This window comes from Lissotriton vulgaris, chromosome 1_2 (assembly GCF_964263255.1).
Source record: "Lissotriton vulgaris chromosome 1_2, aLisVul1.2, whole genome shotgun sequence".
Classification (NCBI taxonomy): Eukaryota; Metazoa; Chordata; class Amphibia; order Caudata; family Salamandridae; genus Lissotriton; species Lissotriton vulgaris.
Window position 1 is genome coordinate 354,203,064 of NC_141686.1, and position 18,442 is coordinate 354,221,505.

Sequence of the window (18,442 nt, forward strand, 5' to 3'; positions counted from 1 at the left end):
GCAAATAATACATGAGAGATCTCTAGACAGGTTATTGGAAGAAAAGGAGCGAGAGGCTCTAGCCAAACAAAGAAACTAAATAATTCAGAAAATCTCCCAGTTAAATACAAGCCCTGAGGCTTTGACTATCCCGGTAACTATTGGACCAGTGGTTCCGTTGTATGGGGACCGACAAGGGAGTCCAAAAACTCCAGTTGTAGCACAGCCGAGACCAGAGCCCTTAATTGTGGATGACCAGACAAGTGAATGTGAGTCTGAGGTCTCGTTAATGGATCTGCCGATCAGGGATACCGGAAAAAGGATGCAGAAAAGACATAATCCTTTTAACACGAGGGAGATTCAAATGGAATCGACTTCGGGTACTAAGAGTGTCACATTAGTGACTCCTGAAGAAATTGAAAGATGGAGTCGAGAGTTGGAAAAACAAACTCCTCAGTCGAAACCTTTAGATCTCTACAAACTGAGAGTAGAAATAGAAGAACTGATGGCACGAAATGTAGGATTAGACCGGTTAAATACCTACTCTGAGGAAAAGCTGCTGTTTATCTGCAAGAGTCTTACCCGTAATGCCAGAGTACTCCATGAAAAGCTGACAGACACTGCAGCTAGTATGGGAATAGATATTTCAAAATCGAAACCTTTGCAAAAACCATACAGAGCAGATTTCTCAGACAAAGATCTGGAAAACCTTAATGTGTCAGGGAAGAAGGCACAGGTCAAAGAGTTATTAACAGTATTGCAGAAATGGGGAGATGTAGAAAGATGGAAAGCCAGGTGGGCCAGGAAAAAAGATGAGGCTCGATCCAAACAAGCGACTCCTGAATTCGTTCTAAAGGAAGCTGGCAAGCCAGAACAGTTATACCCCATGCGCGAAGTGCCAGGTGGAAAATATGTGCACGTCCCTTGGTCCAGACAGGATATTGTGTCCTTTACAAATGACTTTCCGAAATTGCGAGAAAAACCTGTGGACTGGTACAGACAGGTGGAAAGGTTTGTAAAGGTGCAAAAATGCCTATGGAAAGACTTGGATGGGTTTTTCGATATAGTGGTCCCTGTGGATTTATGGACCGAGTGTAAGATTGCCATTGGTTGGCCTAGTGAGGAGTACCCGAGGGACCCTAACACAGGAGCACCTTCTGATGATGTGATGAAAAAATATGATCAGGTAATATTACACCTGAAGCAAAAGGTGCCTGCCAAGGAAACTGATTGGACCAAGATAGATAGAACCACACAGGTAAGGGACGAGACTGTGCATTCCTTTTATGAGAGACTGTTGCAGGTGTTCAAAACTTACAGTGGTATAGATAACATCGAGATGAAGGACATGACCCACTTCATTTACAGGTTTGTAAACGGTTTAAGACCCGAAATTTGTCAATGGATCAAAGATAACAAAATTTGTTGGCAGTCTAAGAAAATGGATGAGGTCCTACGGTATGCAAAGTACTGTGAGGACGAGATGGCAGAAAAGCGAAAGGCTTTGAAGGAAAAGGTCATGTGGGCACAGGTAAAGTTGGCAGAACAACAGGAAAAACAATTGAATAAATTGAATAAGAATACCCAAAATCAAGGCTCTGGGGGTGGGGGAAAGCCCAAAGTAAAAATGAGCAGAGAGGAAGCTAAAAAGAAATTTCCCTGCCACCAGTGCGGAGAAATTGGGCATTGGAGAGACGAGTGCCCATATTTACAGCATGATAATACCCCTGATTTAACTCCACAGACACAGAATGAAAAGCCAAGAAAGACCCAGCATCAGGTAAAGGCAAGTCAATTGCCCCGAGCACCAAAACCAAATTATAAGGGAAAATCACCACAGGGCGATGACATAGAGATCTGGGGAGGCGATGAGAGTAGAAATGCAGCAACTTCGCAGTTTTTGTTGAATGATACTTTTCTCTGTGACGATCAATACTGACGGGGCCTGAGAGGGGAGGACGAGGAGTGCGTACTTGGCGCCTCCTTGCCGGTAGACCAGTCAGGGCCATACATTGAAGGAAGGGTTGATGGAAATGATGTCACCTTTCTATTGGACACTGGTGCTACCCGTTCTACTGTGAGAACAGCGGACGTTCCAAACCTACCCCTCTCGGGAGAAGCAATCCAAGTAGTGGGTGTATCTAATCAATTGATTAGTACCCCAGTTACTGAACCCATGGAGATCACAATAGGGAACTTCAAAGAAATGCATAGATTTGTAGTTTGTGATACCAGTCCAGTAAACTTACTGGGACGTGACTTGTTGTGCAAAATGAACCGTACCATCTTTTGCTCACCAAAAGGCGTCGAAATTCAAACCCCAGACGAAGATGGCATATACAAACTAATGTTAATCAGACCTGACTCAGAAATTAAACAAATGACTATACAAGACTTACCTGAAGAACTCCAAAAGACAGTGAAACCAGAAGTATGGGATTTTACTGGAAAGGATGTAGGATTGATGGCAAATGTAGACCCCATACAAATAGCAATGAAAGAAAATGCAGTTTACCCCAATACCAAACCATATAAAATGAGTGCAGAAGTGAGAGCTGGAGTTGCTATTGAAATAAAAAGATTGCTAGAAGCAAACATCATACAGGAGGTGATGAGTAGCCCGTGTAACTCACCCATAATTGGAATCAAGAAACCTAGTGGCAAATACAGAGTAGTACAGGACCTGAGAAAAGTAAACAAAATTGTGGTTCCTTGTTGTCCCATTGTTCCAAACCCAGCAGTGATCCTGTATCAGATTCCTTGGGATGCTGAGTGGTTCACTGTGATTGACCTCTGTCACGCATTCTTTTCGATCCCATTGCATCCAGACAGCAAATTTCTTTTCTCATTTGCTTTCGACAGTCACATGTATGTCTGGAATCGTGTTCCCCAGGGGTACACAGAAAGCCCCTCTATCTTTAATCAGATCCTGAAAAAGTGCCTTGAATCTTTAGTCTTACCTGGAAAGTCTGTTTTAGTGCAGTATATAGACGACCTCTTGGTGGCGTCTAAGAGTCATAGGGATTGTGTTATTGACACTATTGCTTTACTGAATCATCTAAGTGAAAAAGGACATAAAGTATCCCCTGACAAATTGCAGTTCTGTACAAAGTCAGTGAAATATCTAGGGCACCAGATAGAAAAAGGCATCAGAAAAGTCACCTCGGAGAGAGTCAAAATAATTCAAAAGATGCAGTTACCCCGTACACAGAAAGAAGTCAGGATGTTCCTTGGAGTTGTAGGTTACTGCAGGCAATGGATTGTGGGATTTGCAGTCCTGGCAAAGCCCTTGATAAAAATGACAAAGAAAGGTGAAAAGGACCCAGTGGAATGGGATGATAAAAGCTTAACAGCATTTACTAAATTACGAGATTGTCTGTGTACAGCTCCTGGGTAAACAGACATAATATCGAGTCCAAAATATCGATTGGACAAAATATCGAGTAAAAAATATAGACTGGACAAAATATAGACTAGACAAAATATAGACAACAAAAATATCGACTAATATCGACTAGAATAGCCAAAATATCGAATCAAAAATATAGACTAGACATAATATAGACTAGAAAAAATATAGACAACAAAAATATTGAAAATAAGGTAAGTTATTAATATTTAATAATATTTGAGTAATATAAATCTGTAGGGGTTGTGGGTTTATAGGGGAATAGGGTGGGAAGTAATTTAATTATAAATAATTAATTATGTAAATTTAATGTAATTGTTACTTAAATAATAATTGGTAATTAATTAAAATATCATAGTTAATTAATTAAAAATGATTAATTGATAAATAAATAATTTTTAGTAATTTATTTTCTGTAGCGGGTTGTGTGTTTATAGGGGAATAGGGTGGGAAGTAATTTAATTATAAATAATTAATTATGTAAATTTAATCTAATTGTTAAATAAATAATAATTGGTAAATAATTAAAATATAATTGGTAATTAATTTAAAATAAACAATTGATAAATAATTAATTTTTTTAATTTATTTTCTGTAGCGGGTTGTGTGTTTATAGGGTTCAGGGTCAGTTTTCAGTTTTTGGGTAAAGGGGTATTTTTAGGGTTCAGGGTCAGTTTTCAGTTTTTGGGTAAAGGGGTATGTTTAGGGTTCAGGGTCAGTTTTCTGTTTTTGGGTAAAGGGGTATGTTTAGGGTTCAGGGTCAGTTTTCAGTTTTTGGGTAAAGGGGTATTTTTAGGGTTCAGGGTCAGTTTTCAGTTTTTGGGTAAAGGGGTATTTTTAGGGTTCAGGGTCAGTTTTCAGTTTTTGGGTAAAGGGGTATTTTTAGGGTTCAGGGTCAGTTTTCAGTTTTTGGGTAAAGGGGTATTTTTAGGGTTCAGGGTCAGTTTTGGGTTTTTTGGTAAAGGGGTATTTTTAGGGTTCAGGGTCAGTTTTGGGTTTTTGGGGTACAGGGATATTTTTAGGGTTCAGGGTCAGTTTTGGGTTTTTGGGGTACAGGCGTACGCTTTCTCTACTGTAGCACCCACTGGAGTGGGAATAGTAATTTTTACCCCTACGCTATCCAACGATCTCTGCAATGTAGCACCCACTGGAGTGGTTACATGAAATGTAAACCTTTTGCTATGCCACGGTAAATATATTCTATATGTTTTATTAATAACATGTATTTATATATATATATGTATTATTTTTATTAATTTTTAATTTTTAAATTTACAATAATTATGTAATAATGTTACATTTATTTAATAATTTTAACAATGTTTATATTAAATATATGTAATATTATAATAGTTTTAACTTATTTTAAAGACATAAAAAAACGATATTTTGACAGTCTATATTTTTAACACTCGATATTTTAAAGGCGATACTTTTGTACTTACCTTAGTGAAGATAGAAAGTCGATATTATGTCCCTCGATATTTTGTCATCGATATTTTGGGAACTCGATATTTTGGTAGTAGATATTATTTCAGTGATCCCAGCTCCTGCACTAGGTATGCCTGACTATTCCAAGGAATTTGCACTGTTCTGTGACACCCGAGATAATTGTGCACTGTCAGTCCTAACTCAGGAACATGGGTTGACTAGACGCCCAGTGGCATATTTTTCTCCCACTTTGGATCCAGTGGCTGCTGGATTACCTGGGTGTCTGAAAGCAGTAGCTGCAACCTGCACGAGTTTAGAACAGAGTGAATCCATTGTTATGGGACATCCTGTAACTGTGTATGTTCCACATGCAGTTGTAATTTTACTGACCCATACTAAGACCCAGTATCTCACCCCTAGTCGGCTGACTAAATACGATAGGATTCTCGTGGGTGCTGCAAATGTAGTCATTACCCGGTGTAATATCCTGAATCCAGCTACCCTGCTCCCTGACTCAATGATTATGGAAGCCGAGGGAGAGAACGAGCATGACTGCATTGACCTGACAGAATTCAGTACAAAACCACGCCCAGACATTAAGGAAGTGCCTTTGCATGTAAAAGACGAGGAGTGGTTCGTGGATGGCTCATGTATGAGACACGAACTAGCAGGCCTAAGTGCTGCCTATGCTGTAGTCTCTGTAAACAACATTAAAGAAGCATCTTGTTTATTTGGAGTGAAGTCTGCACAAGTAGCCAAATTGATTGCATTAACAAGAGCTTGCAAATTGGGAAAAAACAAAAGAATAACAGTGTATACTGACAGTCAGTACTGTTATGGGGTTGTGCATGACTTCGGCCAATTGTGGCTACAAAGGGAGTTTCTGACTTCATCAGGCACTCCAATCAGAAATGGAAAAATTGTACAGGATTTACTAGAAGCAATCCAATTACCAAAGGAATTGGCAGTGGTCAAATGTGCGGCTCACAAATCTGGCCTTGACCCTGTAACTTTGGGAAATCAATTTTCTGATGAGGTGGCAAAACATTGTGCCAGAAATCGCATGTCTGTAAATATTAAACTGGGGGACCTGGAAACAGCTGCCAACTTATGGTGTTTGAAGAGGTGCCTACCTGGGAAGAATTGAGAGATTGGCAGCATGCTGTGCCATCGAAAGAGAAAGAAAAATGGAGGAAACTTGGTTGTCGACAGAGAAGTGAGGATGGTGTCATTGTGGGCCCAAATGGTATGCCTGTGTTGCTTAGACATCTGCTTGCTTCCATGGCAAGGCTGATACATGGAGATTCACACACTGGTAGGGATGCCATGGTTCTAGTTTTCCAACAAACATGGTTCAATCCGAAGTTCAGGAAGGTAGCAGAATCACTCTGCCAGAGGTGCTTGACATGTCAGCAGTTCAACGCTGGAAAAAGAACAGTAGTTGAATTGGGAAAGATTGGGAAATCAGGGGGTCCCTTTGTAAGAGTACAGATTGACTTCATCACCATGCCTCGTTGTGAGGGAATGAGATATGTCCTTGTCATTGTCTACCTGTTTTCCAAATGGGTGGAAGCCTACCCTGCCAAGAAAAGTGATGCCATAACAGTAGCCAAATTGTTACTCAGAGAATTGATACCTAGGTTCGGGGTGCCAGTCACAATTGAATCAGATAGAGGCAAACATTTTCAGAATGAGGTAATCGATCAGCTCTGTAAAGCATTCAAGATCACACAAAAACTGCACTGTGCATATCGTCCAGAGGCTTCTGGAGTGGTGGAGCAAATAAATGGCACTATAAAATCAGGATTAGGAAAGATGTGTGATTCTACAGGCATGAACTGGATAAATGCCTTACCTCTTGTTCTGATGGGACTCAGAAGTATTCCAGACCGAAACACAAGCCTGAGCCCTCATGAAATCCTGATGGGAAGAGTGATGAGACAAGCATGGGTACCAGGATACAAATTATTGAACATTTCTGATGATTTGGTACTTGAGTACTGCAAGCAACTGGGTGACCAAGTGCGTTCTATCTCTCGCCAGATTGGGGAAGACGCCGTCGCCAATCCAACAACTCCGGTCCACAAATTGGTTCCAGGCGACTGGGTGGTACTCAAGAAGCATACTCGTTCAAATTGCCTTGCACCGAGGTGGGGGAAAAAGCGCCAAGTGATACTGGTGACCACGACAGCGGTGAAGTGTGCCGGCGTTCCCAAGTGGATCCATGCCAGCCATACCCAGAAGGTGATTCCAGACGAGAAAACTGACACTGAAGGTTGTCCAGCTGAGGGGTCTGCAGACGTCGGTCCTGAAGTAGCTGATGACGAACAACCGAGCACCAGTCAAGATGATTGGATACCCATAATCGACCTGACTGAAGACCCAATCAGAACAAGAAGTAGATTCTACGAAGATAGAGAGGGAAATAGAGAGGAAGAGATAGGCACAGGCGAAGATCCTCGGATCATTGAGATTCACGTCAAATCTGAGGAAGGAGAAGGTCAGACAGGGACAGAGCAAGTAATTGACACACCTCCACAAACTCCTGAAATCGAAAAGGGACAGACCAGAACTAGTGCAAAAGTTCGAGCAGAAGAAAATCAAGGGATCGAAGTTCTTGAACAGGATCAGATAGAATTAGAAGAACGTGTTCAGGACACTGAAATAGAGACATTCGAAAACCAAAACCAGAAGTCACCTGAACAAGGCCAGCTTAGTAACCAGGCAGAAGAAATAGATACAAGACCTGGAACTAGTCAGACAGGAAGGGAAGAGATAGAAGCAGAAGTGCCACAAACAAGCGAAAATAAAAGAGCGTTAGAAGAAAGCCAAATCACAGTGCCAGCTAAAAGACTCAAGAAAAAGAAAAATATCGAACCAAGATATATTAAGAGACTGAAACTGAGAATAAAAACAGTAGAAGAAAAACTTGCAGAAAGACGGAAAAGTCCCCGAATAGCAGAGCAAGTTGGAGAAAGCTCTAAAAGAAGAAGTGATCGAATAAAAAGACTGAACGAAAAATACCAGGATCCTCAATGGACATACTTAATTTTGGAGGAGTTTGAGGATCTTGATATAACTGACGAAAGTGACGAAGAACAGATCGCTGATCAGTCTGCAGAAGAAGAAGACGACCCAACCTGAAGTTGCTCAGTGTAAGCTACCTGTGCAAACTTAGACAAAGAGGGGTTGAAAACTTCTTCTGAGCTAAAATGTCTAATTCAAATGTGAATGGTAGACCTAGACGCAACTGTTGCAAAACATGCTGCAAAGTATGTATATGTAGTATAGTTATAGTGATAATAGTTTGGATAGGACTAACAGTTTTTATTCCTTTTATGATGAGTAAAAATACTAAAACTGACCCTACACAGACTATAACTACTGACACTGAAGAAATGACAACACGAAGTGTAGAAAGACGTGAGAAAGCACTTAGCATCAAACAAACCCAAACAGACTTAGAAGCATCAGATGAGGAAGGACTACATTATCACGGAGTGAAAAACAGGACCCATTTAAATGTTTTCGCAAATCTTCTAGTACATTATGTAGAAACTATGGAAATAGAAGACTGCTATGTCTGTATGAAGCTACCCACTTCTGTAGCTGAGGGAGTGACTTACCATCACCTGCCCCTGACATATGGAATTTCATGTAGCATTTTAGCTAGTTTGTTTTATAAAAGAGGACCGTTACAATACTATTACTCTAACAATGACGTGATCTTTTCTGAACTTCCTATACGTGGAAACCTGAACCCTGTACATACTAAAAGTGACGTTACACGTTATATGAGAGAATACTTTCCAACTATAGGTAACATAGACTTAGGTGAAGCACACAGAGATAACTTGACCTGTTCATTACATGAACAAGAAAAAATGTTTTTAAACATGGCAGAAAAGAGGAGAGAAAGTATCCAAAGAAAAGTAAATGATAAAAAGCAGAGAACACCTAAATGGGCTGAGAACATGGAAAGCACCTCAAATGGTGGGGCTGGTCCTGCTTTGTTGCTGGATTTCGAAAGGAAGGGGAAGCTGTGTCTTCATCATGAAAGAACTAGTTATTAAAATAACATTTTCATTGGTTCCAGTCAATGTGAACACAATTATAAGGTAATTGGAGGTTGGGGTTTCAAAAATGGGTCAGAACCTGTGTTTCCCGGAATTTATTATATATGTGGAAACAAGGCTTATTTCAAATTGCCGGATCACTGGTATGGAAGCTGCTACTTTGGCATTGTCTTCCCGAAAATATACCATGTGAATGAAATTGCTGGAAGCAGTGAAAATACTAATGGCTTAGTGCGTAGCAAAAGAGAAAGCGTAGGTGAAATAATGGGTAGTATTTTTAGTGCACTGATACCTGGAGTGGGAGTGGTTCTGAACACACACAGAATTTGCAAATTATCCACAATAGTGGATGTGTTGTCTACTGACACAGCTCATGGATTTCTGCTGGTCAATACCGAAATGGTTGCGATCAGATCAATGGTTTTACAGAACAGACTTGCTCTTGACACCTTATTAGCAAAAGAGGGCGGAGTCTGCCGGATGTTGAAAGCGCAACATTGTTGCACTTACATTCCGGACAAAAGTGTACAAATCAAGAAATATGTGAAAAACATTACCAATTTGGAAAAGGAACTAAAACCACTTGAGGTTGATAGTGCTTGGAAGAGACTTACTGATGGTCTCTCTAATATAGGTCATTGGTTTGCTAATTTAGGTAAAAGTTTATTGTTTAAGGTACTGATGCCAATTGGAGTGATAGGTTTCGTCATATTCCTCATATTTGTCTGTTGCAAATGTCGCAAACACACAAAGAAATACCCAGTGAATGCGAGAGGTGTGAAAAGAAGTGTGGATGAGCTTGAATTGGAAGACTTAAATAATCAGATTTACAAAAAGGTGAAAAATTCTCACCCTAATAAAGATGTGAAAGAGAAAATGAATCGTCTGTTGGAAGAGATTGAAATGTATAAAGTGTGATAAAAGTTGGCATCTGGTTCCATTAGTTTGTGATGATAGTAAATATCATCAAAGAGGGGATTGATGAAGCAAGATTTTGCATATTAAGCGACTTGCTTGAGTCAAGAACCTCGAATCACTTATAATCCCGTAATTCGACTTGTATGTCTTACTAATATTCTTTTATTTTGGATGTGTGTGTATATTAGTGACGCTTGCCTATGTGTTTTACTAATACGAATAACCCTTGTCCTTAAAATGGCCGCCGCTTGGGGATTTCCTACTGCGCATGCGTTAGTCACACTCACGTGACGTGGCGTAGTTGCAGTTCTGGTGGGAAAATGTGCGCATGCGTACTTGCCTCTAAAATGGCTGTTGGTGTCTTAACGTGGTGAAGCTTGCGCAGATGCTCTCGTGTTATTGTTTGTTGCACTAATCCATAATGGCATAGTATATTTTTATAGTAAGAAATATAAAGTAGCTACTCATGGTAAAGAGTGAAATCATTCATTTCTATGTTTTAATTTGTTTTCGCTAATTTTTTATGTACCGCGATATTGAGGGTTGATGGGATGTACGGACTCCATCTTGAAGTATGCTAGTGCGCATGCCTGCCTTTACCGGTGGCATTGACAGAGTGCCAACTGAAGGTCCCTGCCAAGACGTGCCTGGGAAGATGCACCTTCACCCAGCCGGAGAAACTGAAATGTGTTACATTAGAAACAAATGTATTTCTTTCTATTGTATTCTGTAGAATGTAAATGTAAATGTAAATGTATTGGCATTTATATAGCGCACTACTTACCCGTCGGGTCCCAAGGCGCTTCGACCGCTGCGAAACCCTTCCTGGCTTCCCTGAGAGATGGTCCCTTAATGGGTATCTCCAGGGTGAGACCAGGCATCCCCGGCGGTCTGGTGGGGCCGTTAGTGAAGATGAGGCAAGCTAATGCCCAGAGTTGCCGAGTGTGATCGCTGATCAGAGTGGGCACCGAGGCGAGATAATTATCGAGTCCGCTGACCCTGGTCCAGAAACCTGCCGCGCCGGGAATCGAACCCTGGTCCCGGGCCTTCCTCTGCTCTTGGGTCTGCCGCCTCTAACCAGTGAGCCACACTACAGAATAGGTCATGGGAACCCCAAATCTGCTAGGCGGTTCCATAACATGCAAATATGAGCTTGTCAAAGTTTGTTCTGATTGGTGTGTTAACCTATCCTACTTGGGGACCAATCGAAATTGGGGATTCTGACACTTTGCAACATTGGGGGGTTGTACACTGACCCGAAAACAGTATAACTAGCCTAGGTCTAGCTAGAGAAATTGTCCGACTTGTCTGAATAGCTGACCTGTCACTGACCCAACGCACTCAATAGGTGACTGAATTTACAGAGCGCTGCGGAGCACTCTGTCCGAATTTGACCATAGACTCAAAGGTTTTAGCAAACCTTAAGTGCTGGCGGAGCACTTTGCTGGGGAGTTCGCTGACCCAATCGGGGTTCTGACTGATAGCTGCAGAGAGGGTGGAGCGCAGGCGTTGCTTCCGAACTGCGGGTGCTGGTCGTGCCTTGGTGGGCCTGTCCTGATCCTAATCTGGTTTTCCTGTCCTGTCCTGGGGTGTCCATTCTGCTCCTGCTGTCCCGTCGATGACTGTCCTTCCTTGGGGTATTTCCTGTCCTTGACTGATCCGTGGCCAGGGTTGGTTTTCGCACCATTCTAGGTAAATATATATTGCTGAGAACTCTATACTGCACCTTCTATTTTTTCTGTCTTTGCTTCAATGAAGACATACCTTTGCATAGGTTAATTTTCCATGCTTTCCGCAACCATTTTTTCTAAAAGTCATACGTTTATTTTTTCCAATAGCATGTTCCAATGTTTCCCTATCTTTTAAGTTTATTCTCTACATACCGTTTATGAGTTATAGAAGTGATTTATGATTTTTTTCTTATAAAACTGCTTGAAGTAAATTGCTAACAATAGCGTGTTCCGCTTTGTACCCTTCCTATAGACGTTTAAGATTTCCCAAATTTTCCACACATATTCATGAAGTACGTCCCAATAGTATAATTCCTGTTTATAGATGTCCATTCTAGAGTTTTATCTTTAGCGTGTTCCCTGCTTCTCCATTATACATATCTTAAATGATTGCCCTTATATTTTTCCTGTATGGTTATGTGCTTTTTGTTATCCTGATTATAGACTGTCTACTTGTAATAAACTGTATGCTCTCAGAAAATGAATTCTAAGATAAACTTTTAAAACTTTCCAGTTGTCCGTGGTCATTTTAGAAATATTCAAAATGTATACGAAGTTGGGTTTGAGTTTTGCCTGCCTTTCTTTCACAGCTAGCTCCTTGATCTATCATGGTCATAGGTACCCGTAACGGTGGATGGTAAGTCGGGTACACTAGAATAAAATAGGAAGGACTCAGGGGTACTGGTAGTAGATTGTAAGGTCATCTGATTAATGTATCTGGTGAATTGAAGTTATGGGCCCGAAACATATATGGTAAATTGTTGGTCGGGTGACCTGCGATCTCAACAGAAACGTGGGATGAGGAAGGAGCTACTGTGAAGAGGGGAGAGACTCTGAGGGAGGAAAGCTGCAGAACATATACTGATGTCTGATGTCACAGTTGAAGCCTAAAAGTAAGAGTAGAGTGTTCTTGCCGGTTAGGAGGACGCTGCTGACAATCATAATTCCTGATCACAACAGCCCAGTTTCGAGGCACAGCCTCTTTAAGTCGGGCGCCTTTTGAACACTACTCTTAATTGGTTTTCAGATCACCTCCAGCACCAGTTATCTCTCCTAACTCGATAACTGACTGCAAGGACCAGTTAAACCTGTGAAGCGTTCCTCCATCCACTCAGACCCCAAGCAACGGATAACTAGAAGCACAGTTTGAAGGAAGCCAGGCTCTGATTGACTTTATGAACTACTATTCCATAAAGCAATGAATATTTTATAAATTGTCTGAGCACATTAGCAGTGCTTCAAATCCATAAACTGAGCTATCTTATATCACTCCCAACCTACAATATACTAAGGCAAGTCAGTCCTCTCCTACGCCACCAGAGCTGCTATGTGAGAATATTTCAATAAATTCCGAAAACAACATTTAAAAAACCCAGACAGACATTTCTCCCCTAGTAATCCCGGATGACTATGGAAGACGAACCTCACCTACGAACATGCTATTAAAATTGAGCCAATGGCAGAGGTCTAGCTTATGGTCTTTCGCCTCCAGTCTCCCATAAAGATTTCATCCCAGTAAACACTATGAAACACCTGAATCATTTTTTTTTCCTCAAACAAGAGTTGCTTTTATTATTGCAGAGTTGCTAGCATAGAATCACATGTTTGGGGAAAAAACTCACCACAAAGGGCTGATCATCAGAATAATTGGCTTTAAATACTGGAGAAGCTGACCCAACTTTACTGACAGAAATGCTCCACTTGGCCACTGTCAAATGGTATTTTTCCTGAATTAACTAGGTGACTCTGGTTCCTGGACGACCACATGATGCTTCTAAATATAAGAAAATTACCTCAACTTAAAGTTTCCATTACAAAGAGGGCAGCACAAGAAGTTACACCCACAGTAGGAAAAAACTCCTACTTACGTTGAATTACACTGCTTTAATGCCCTTTGTGAATATCATTATTCAAGTCACTGCTGCTACCTTTCTGCAGAGGGAGTAGCCTAGTTCCTTTGGGAGCCACAAGAGGAGAATATTTCCATAAGCAGCACCAAATTTAAACTCTTTAGGTCGAGCCTAGCGGCAGCGTGCATGCACTTCTCGCTCTGTGAGACTGCTGTCGTAGAGTATGGGAGAGAAGCCACGCCCACTCTCCTCCCTTATTTTCATTGGCTTGTGTCATAATCTATCATAAATGCTGCCTTCGGATTCGTTAATAGGCTTATTCCTCTCTCCTTAGTACAGCCTTGACTTCATTTGTACCTTCCCATGGTGACTGCCCTTTTACTTCAGTTGCTGCGCAGGACCTGTTATTTAATCTGTAAGCACTATCTACTTTATTGAGTTTCTCTTACTGCAGGCCAGACATGCACTGCTTCAGCTGAAATCGCTTGTGTTTTTTTAAGCAGCGAGGCTGCCCCCGTAACAAGGGTGTCTGCTTTCAATCACTTTAACCCAGGATTATCTCGTATCTGTTTCAACTCCCCCTCCCCCCCCAATTAAAATGGATTTAGAAATGATCAGCGAATTAAGCTATGTGAATTCCGGGTAGCACATAATCCTGTACTAATGGGCTGAAGCTGACAACAGCACATCTGTGTTACATGTGATCTGTACTAAAGCCACCTGATGGGTTATTTTCAAAAGCCTGTTTTATTAACACTACCACATCTCCAATATCACCACAACGAACCACCAGTACCACCACCACCAACAATACCACCACCATCACCTCCACCAATACCACCACCGCCAATACTACCACTACCACCATCACCAATACCACCACTACCACCACCAATACCAGCACCACCAATTCCAATGCCACCACCTCAGCGCCTCTTGCTCACTAGTAAGAGCAGGGGCACTGTACGAAGCCAGAGCTGAGGCCGAGACAATCCCTCCCTCCATACCTGCCATAAAGCACAGCCCACCCTGCATCATGAGGTGAAGGCCCTACTACAGCTGGAGTGTTTTTTATTAGGCCAAATATATCAATGACATTACACAATGCACACTGCACACTCAAATCACGGAGAGGGCAGGAAATAGACCCGCCTTCCCCCGCTTATCGTCCTGAGCCATGACTGTGTAATCAAAGAGCGAAAGGTGTTGGAGTGCTTTGTTAGTGTTTAAAGCTCGGATCATATGTAACTCTCACTTCCCACTTTGTGTCTGTGTACTTTACAACACTTACACATCTTCTTCACTGCTCTATTTATCACTTTGAAGATGTCGCAGGCCGGTCTCTTCCTCTAATATTTACAATCTAACAAGCGGTCGAGAAGGCCCTTTATTGCAATGCAATAGGTCTCACATTTGCGAGAGTTTAAGCTATTAGTATTGTAAATGACAATGCCTATTGATTTATGTTTTAAAATACAAAACATACATAAAATCCATTGTCATTTACAATGCCAATAGCTCAAACCCGGGTGAATGCAAGACCTATTTCATTGCAAATGCTTGTTTTACTCTGGAGGTTACTCCACCAAGCTCCATCCAATTTGCCACTTTATGTGTTCCAGGAAAAGCCTATTTATAATGGTGCAAGAGTGTTAAAGATGGTCAAGTTTTGGCTTAATTATTTGTGGGCAGTCTAAAATGAGCCTTTAAGTTCCTATTGTGTTGCTTTTCAATCCTCCGACTCACAAAATTTACCAACATAGATTCACAACTCTTTAAGAAGCAATTACAAGGAGAATAAAGATTTAGGTCCTCCATCCGGTGCTGCATCGGGTCAGCTACATTTGGCACTTGATTTGTCCAGATCAGGCCACTCCCTTAGTCCTTCACCCCAAGGATTCACCTTGCAATCCCAACGTTCACCCACATCCACTACCGCTCACAATTAACTACTACCTTTAACCCGCCAGCCCTCTTTTCAGTACTAACTGCTTGTCACTCTATTTGCCCATCAGGATCAGACTTTTGTCATAAATGCTTATTGGATATCAGAAGATACTGACATTAGTCACTCAAGAGAGACCCGACGTCTATGACGGGGGCAAACGTTATAGACCTGGCCACTGGAATTATGCAATTGTGCAGCAGAGTGTTTTGTATAATTACAGATCTGCCGCATTTATCACACAATCCAGTTTCTGCTACAAAATCTGCACATTTTATTTAAAAAAGTAGTTTCCAGCTCAAAAGGTTCAGAAGTTAATTAAGGCGCAGCAACTTGAGTTCCCTCCCAGTGGAAGGCCCTTTGCAAAGGGTAACTGGTCACCGTTCTGTTGCTTTTGGCAATGTTCAGGTGTTAAACTAGGAGCTAATGAGCTGCAACCTATGCTCAAACAGTGTTAATAAGTGTAAAAATGACAAAATAACAAATCAACACTATCAGAAAATATGACACATTACCCTGCATGATTTGTCTTTTCTAGGTGCATAATTTAGTCAACACTGCCGCATAATTTGTCCTCTCTTTAGTATTTCTCAGTCCTCCAGCATGGCTATAAGAACTGGATACGTGCTCACCAGCTCTAATAGTGCCAGATACCACAGACTCGCTAAAGCAGCGCTAAGTAGTTCAGAAACAAGCGAAACAGCGTTAGCCAATCATGGAATGATCAACCACTGCTCGCTAACCTAATTTATTAAGAAATCTGAACGCTGCATCTTCTCAGTGGCAGCCATCTTTGAAAATCTGATAGCTTATGTCCGTTAGTCCTGACCCAAACCTAATCTTCTTGAATAAGTGGATTTTTACTGAGCTTGAGCTCCAAATAAAAAGGCCCAGTACACTTCTTCTATATCTCACTCTCCTTAATCATCTGAGTTGAGAGTGACAGCCACCACAGATCCCTACTGCCGGATAACACAAACATGTTAAAATGTAAGACAATAGTGGCAGATAGCACGAATACTCTAAAGCTAAACCCGGTCTGCTGATACCCTAAATAGCACTAGCCACGTTGGAACTACCATCCCTCAGCCGCTCCAAAGTCACTGAGAACTTTTTAAAAAAGCCTACCAGTTCTCCAGCTACCCACTGGCCCAAGTAACACCTAACGGTTAAGCTGAGAGAGAAGTTGGGTGCCTACTAACTCTACAGACTCATCCTATCTTCAGAAGAAATGCAACAAATTTCAATGAAGGTGAACATTATTTATATCAATGGGGAACATCAACACCCAAGAAGAAAACAAGGCTGAAGAAGGAACAAATCATGCTTTCAGCATCTCAACCAACTAAAAGAAGCAAGATACAATGAACTTTCTCAAAACAAGAAACCAATGAGCTACATGTAATTTAATTGTCCCTTGGAAAATAAGTGGTGAACCCATGTTATAGGAGATAATGAGTGAAGTCGGATCATTGAAGTCTTTCCTGACATTAACCTCAGATGACATACAATCAGTAGAAGCAAAACTCAACAACAGTGAAAATAGAATACATTTAATTCATACAAAATAGAACATTTTTCTTATGGAGGGCTAAAACTTGAATTCACAGTCCACAAGCTCTGTCAAGCCTAGAAAGACCAATATAAGGGAGAAAGAAGAAACAACGTGAGCATATATTGCATACCTGAGGAAGAGAAGAGGGAGAGGCAATTTCCATTCTAACCAGCTTGTTAACCAAACTACTTGTTATCTTAATAGAACTTCAACATTCCATTCACCTACTGACAAGGCCCTCTAATCCGTATTCCAATAACCCAACTCTAGGGGCATAATTATGTCCCAGGGCCACAGGTTAGGAACCACTGATGTAGAATATGCCCAAGCCTCCATGATTCTGTAAGCAGCAAGTAAAACAAGAGAAAATCACTTGGTTGGTCTACAATCTACCAGTGCCACAAATAAAGATGTAAGAATAACAGTGAAACACAATCACATCAAATATAGCATCATCCAACATTTTAAAACTTTGTCTTCTGTAGACTCCCTCTGAATCATTATTGGAATCCAAAGAGAAAGAAACGGAGCTAAGAAAGTCCATACTCATAGAACCTTGAACTGGGAGGGGGTGTCACGTGTACATCAATGCCATCACATACACAAAATCGACTGCAATGTTCATTGTAATTGCATTTTATATAGCGCTTACTACCCCGGACTAGGCGTCGAAGCACTTTTTCAGCGAGTAGCACGCTACTCCGGGACCCATAAAGGATTAGTGCTGAATTAGTATAGTGAAATATGAAAGTAATTAAAGTGGTGGATAAGTTAGCCAGTTATTTGGATTCGGAAGGATAGCGGAAGGATAGAAGAGGAAAAAAGGTTTGTATTTAATATAGCGCTGGTTACCCCTGATGGGGTGTTAAAGCCCCTTTTTTTGGGTAGTACCACACTACTCTGGAAACCCATAAAGGATTATTGGGGAATTAGTATGGTGAAATGTGAATGTGATTTGAGTGGTGGATATTAGTAAGTTATTTGGAGTTAGAAGGATAGCGGAGGGATAGAAGGGGAGAACGGTTTGCATTCATATAGCGCTTGTTACCCCTGAAGGGGAGTTGAAGCACTTTTCTGGCGAGTAGCATGCTACTCTGGAACCCATAAAGGATTTTGTTGAAAATTAGAATAGTGAAATATGAAGTCATTTGAGTGATGAAAATGTTTGTCATTTGGATAGAGAAGGGTAGCAGCAGGATAGAAGAGGGACAGAGATTTGTATTTATATAGCGCTTGCTATCCCTGATGGGGTTTGAAGCGCTTTTTTTGGTGAGTAGCACGCTACTCTGGAACCTATAAGGATTAGTGTTGAATTAGTATAGTGAAATATGAAAGTAATTTGAGTGGTGGATGTTATTCAGTTATTTGGATTGAGAAGGGTTGGGAAGGGGTAGAAAAGTGAAAAGGTTTGCATTTATATAGCGCTTGTAACCCTGATGGGGTGTTGAAGCGAGTTATTGGCGAGTAGCACGCTACTCTGGAACCCATAAAGGATTAGTGGTGAAAATTAATAGAGTGAAACATGAAAGTAGTTTGAGCGGTGGATGTT

The 18,442-nt window shown here is 41.1% G+C and overlaps 2 protein-coding genes across 2 annotated transcripts in view; one reads left to right on the forward strand and one right to left on the reverse strand.

The window, feature by feature from the left end:
• The window catches only part of LOC147736800 (uncharacterized), a 433,099-nt gene that overhangs the window by 26,874 nt on the left and 387,783 nt on the right, over nucleotides 1-18,442 (reverse strand).
• LOC147736801 (uncharacterized) lies at nucleotides 269-1,918 on the forward strand. The gene has a single exon (XM_086953500.1). It carries the CDS (start codon nucleotides 269-271, stop codon nucleotides 1,916-1,918), a length of 1,650 nt encoding a protein of 549 aa, XP_086809626.1.

What these genes read in the sequence shown, in the direction of transcription:
- LOC147736801 (XM_086953500.1), top strand. Translation starts at nt 269, where the DNA reads ATGGATCTGCCGATCAGGGATACCGGAAAAAGGATGCAGAAAAGACAT.